The sequence below is a fragment of the Gloeophyllum trabeum genome, assembly GCF_000344685.1.
Source record: "Gloeophyllum trabeum ATCC 11539 unplaced genomic scaffold GLOTRscaffold_00370, whole genome shotgun sequence".
In the NCBI taxonomy this organism is placed as follows: domain Eukaryota; kingdom Fungi; phylum Basidiomycota; class Agaricomycetes; order Gloeophyllales; family Gloeophyllaceae; genus Gloeophyllum; species Gloeophyllum trabeum.
Window position 1 is genome coordinate 1 of NW_006920778.1, and position 2,248 is coordinate 2,248.

General features: G+C 48.8%; 1 protein-coding gene across 1 annotated transcript; it reads right to left on the minus strand.

Moving 5' to 3' along the window:
• Positions 1–767: 767 nt before the first annotated feature.
• GLOTRDRAFT_16471 (uncharacterized protein) lies at positions 768–1,064 on the minus strand (the record flags this gene model as incomplete). Its single annotated transcript, XM_007873598.1, has 1 exon — positions 768–1,064. A coding segment is annotated over one exon (297 nt), but the record flags the coding sequence as incomplete, so codon positions are not given.
• Positions 1,065–2,248: the final 1,184 nt, after the last annotated feature.

Sequence of the window (2,248 nt, forward strand, 5' to 3'; positions counted from 1 at the left end):
CGTTCGATCTTGGCTAAAAGCAACCGGTCGCATCGACTCTGGACAACGAGGCAGATGATAATTATATGAGCATTATCATCCCTGAGAGGGATATGGTGATTGATTGGCCGCAATGGGGGTAGTCTCAATGGAATATCTCCCATTAGATCTTTACACCGCTCCAACCATTCTTCTCTAAGTCGTGGAATGTCTTCTTCAGTGAAATCACCATGCTCATGAGCATGCCGAATACATTCCTCGAATGTGTCCAATATTGACTCGTTAATTCCAAATGGGTCTTCATTGCCGTACTTGTCTCGAGGACCATCGTATGATGAGTGAAGTGTAGGCGCGAAATCCATGCCCAATGATGGTATTTTCTGATTCACGTCGCCCATCCGTTCGCTGGATTGCTTGACTGGGACCCTCCGACGAGTTGTCTGAGTCTCTGCGTCTGGTGTAGGAGGGTCCTTAGGCTGAGATTTGTCATTGATAGGTCCTTTAGTATTACCGATACCAGGTTGATTACCGTATAACGAATCATTAGTCTTTGGTTGATTTAAGTCATCCTCAACTAATTCCAGTAATGGTCCAGACGAGTACTGACGAGGCCTTGTGAATTCCTCATCTGGCACTTCCTCAATAGTTACTCGCCGTTTTGGCCGCGGCGTGACCGTCGCCGCGCCAGGGATTCATTCTGGTTTATGGGATTGATCCGTCTTGGCAGGCTTCCTGCTCTTTATACGATTCGTATGCACCTGTCCCTCCCCCTTTGGAGGTGAGGGAATGATCTTCCCGAATACCGATAACGTATTATCCTTGAAGTTCATAATCGTTTGGCTTGCGCGCAAAAACGGTGTGCCGATTACTATATCATAGCGGTCGATATTAGCCACATCAAAATAGTGATCAATGGAATGACCGCCAATCGAGAGCTTCAAATGAGCACCATAGTTGACCTTTGAGCGACTACCCACAGTGCCAAGCTGAAGGGATGTGGGGTTATTCAGCTCAAAATAGGTGATATTCGCAATACGCGCGAAGTCCGGGCTAATGCAGTCAAGCGTGCTGCCCGAATCAAACAATGTATGGGCCAATATACCATTGATGCGAATGTAGCCAGTCATGCATTGGCGTTCTGAGTTCGTTCGTGTTGGGCGATTGCCTGGCGTGTCACGTAATACCAATCGGCTACGTACTGGCACTAAGTCGCCATCGACGGGGGTAGTGATCACCGAAGTTGTAGGTGTCTTAACTTCCTTAATGGCCAGGATATACGGCGGAAGATCCTGGGATTCGAACTCCTGGATGCGTGCTCGTAACCTCAAGATATCGTCTTTAAGGGCATCACATATCCCGAGTTTCTGCAGCAGTGCACGGTTATCCATGGTCAGTTGATCATTCTCCCGACCAAGTGCTTCATTAGATTCCCGTAGTAACTGGTTCTCAAACTCGAGGTCATCTATTCGGCGCTGAAGATCACTAACCAGAGGTGGCACTGGACCAACCGACATCTCATATTCGTTGAACGATGGATCATTTCCAACTAATACTGAATGCGCTGTCTCGCCATCCGAGTCCGAGGTACTAGGTCCGACTTCTTGAGTAGATAACTCAGGATGGTGATCTGCCCATGCATCATGACCCGATGATAATATCTCCTCAGCTGATAGATCACGGATAGCGGTAAGATACTCATGAGGGCTTTCGCCATCATCCGATAGTATAAAGTCGGCGATATTGGCCTCATCATCTTCATAGTGCATGAGCCCAATTCTGTCGTCAGAGTCAGGCTCTCCGTCGTCATATTGGTCACCATCATATCCCTGATTATAGAGGTCGTACTCATCCTCCTCGAGAGGTTCAGCTAACCCATCACCTTCCGGTGCTCCATACTCATCTTCTATGTCAGGTTGGACGGTCTCTGCAACGTCTTCGCCCTGATCGTCATCCATGGCTCTCATACGCTCTTTTGGTCGAGTAGGGCAATCCTTGCTGAAGTGTCCTTTCTGACCACAGCGGAAACATGAGTCCGTACTCGTCGCTTGACGAGTAGAGCCACTAGTCGCTCCTCGTGGAGCATCTTTACGATCCTGATTAGGTCGTTGAGGAGCCGGATTAGTTCGACGAGGAATGATGCGACTGTTCTCAGCGGGAGCTGATTGTCGAGGATGCTGGATGTCTCGTTGAGGACGAGACCATCGTGCATTATCACCGTCCACTGTTGCTGCCCAGTTCCCGACATATTCGGGGATTGGATCATTGGCTG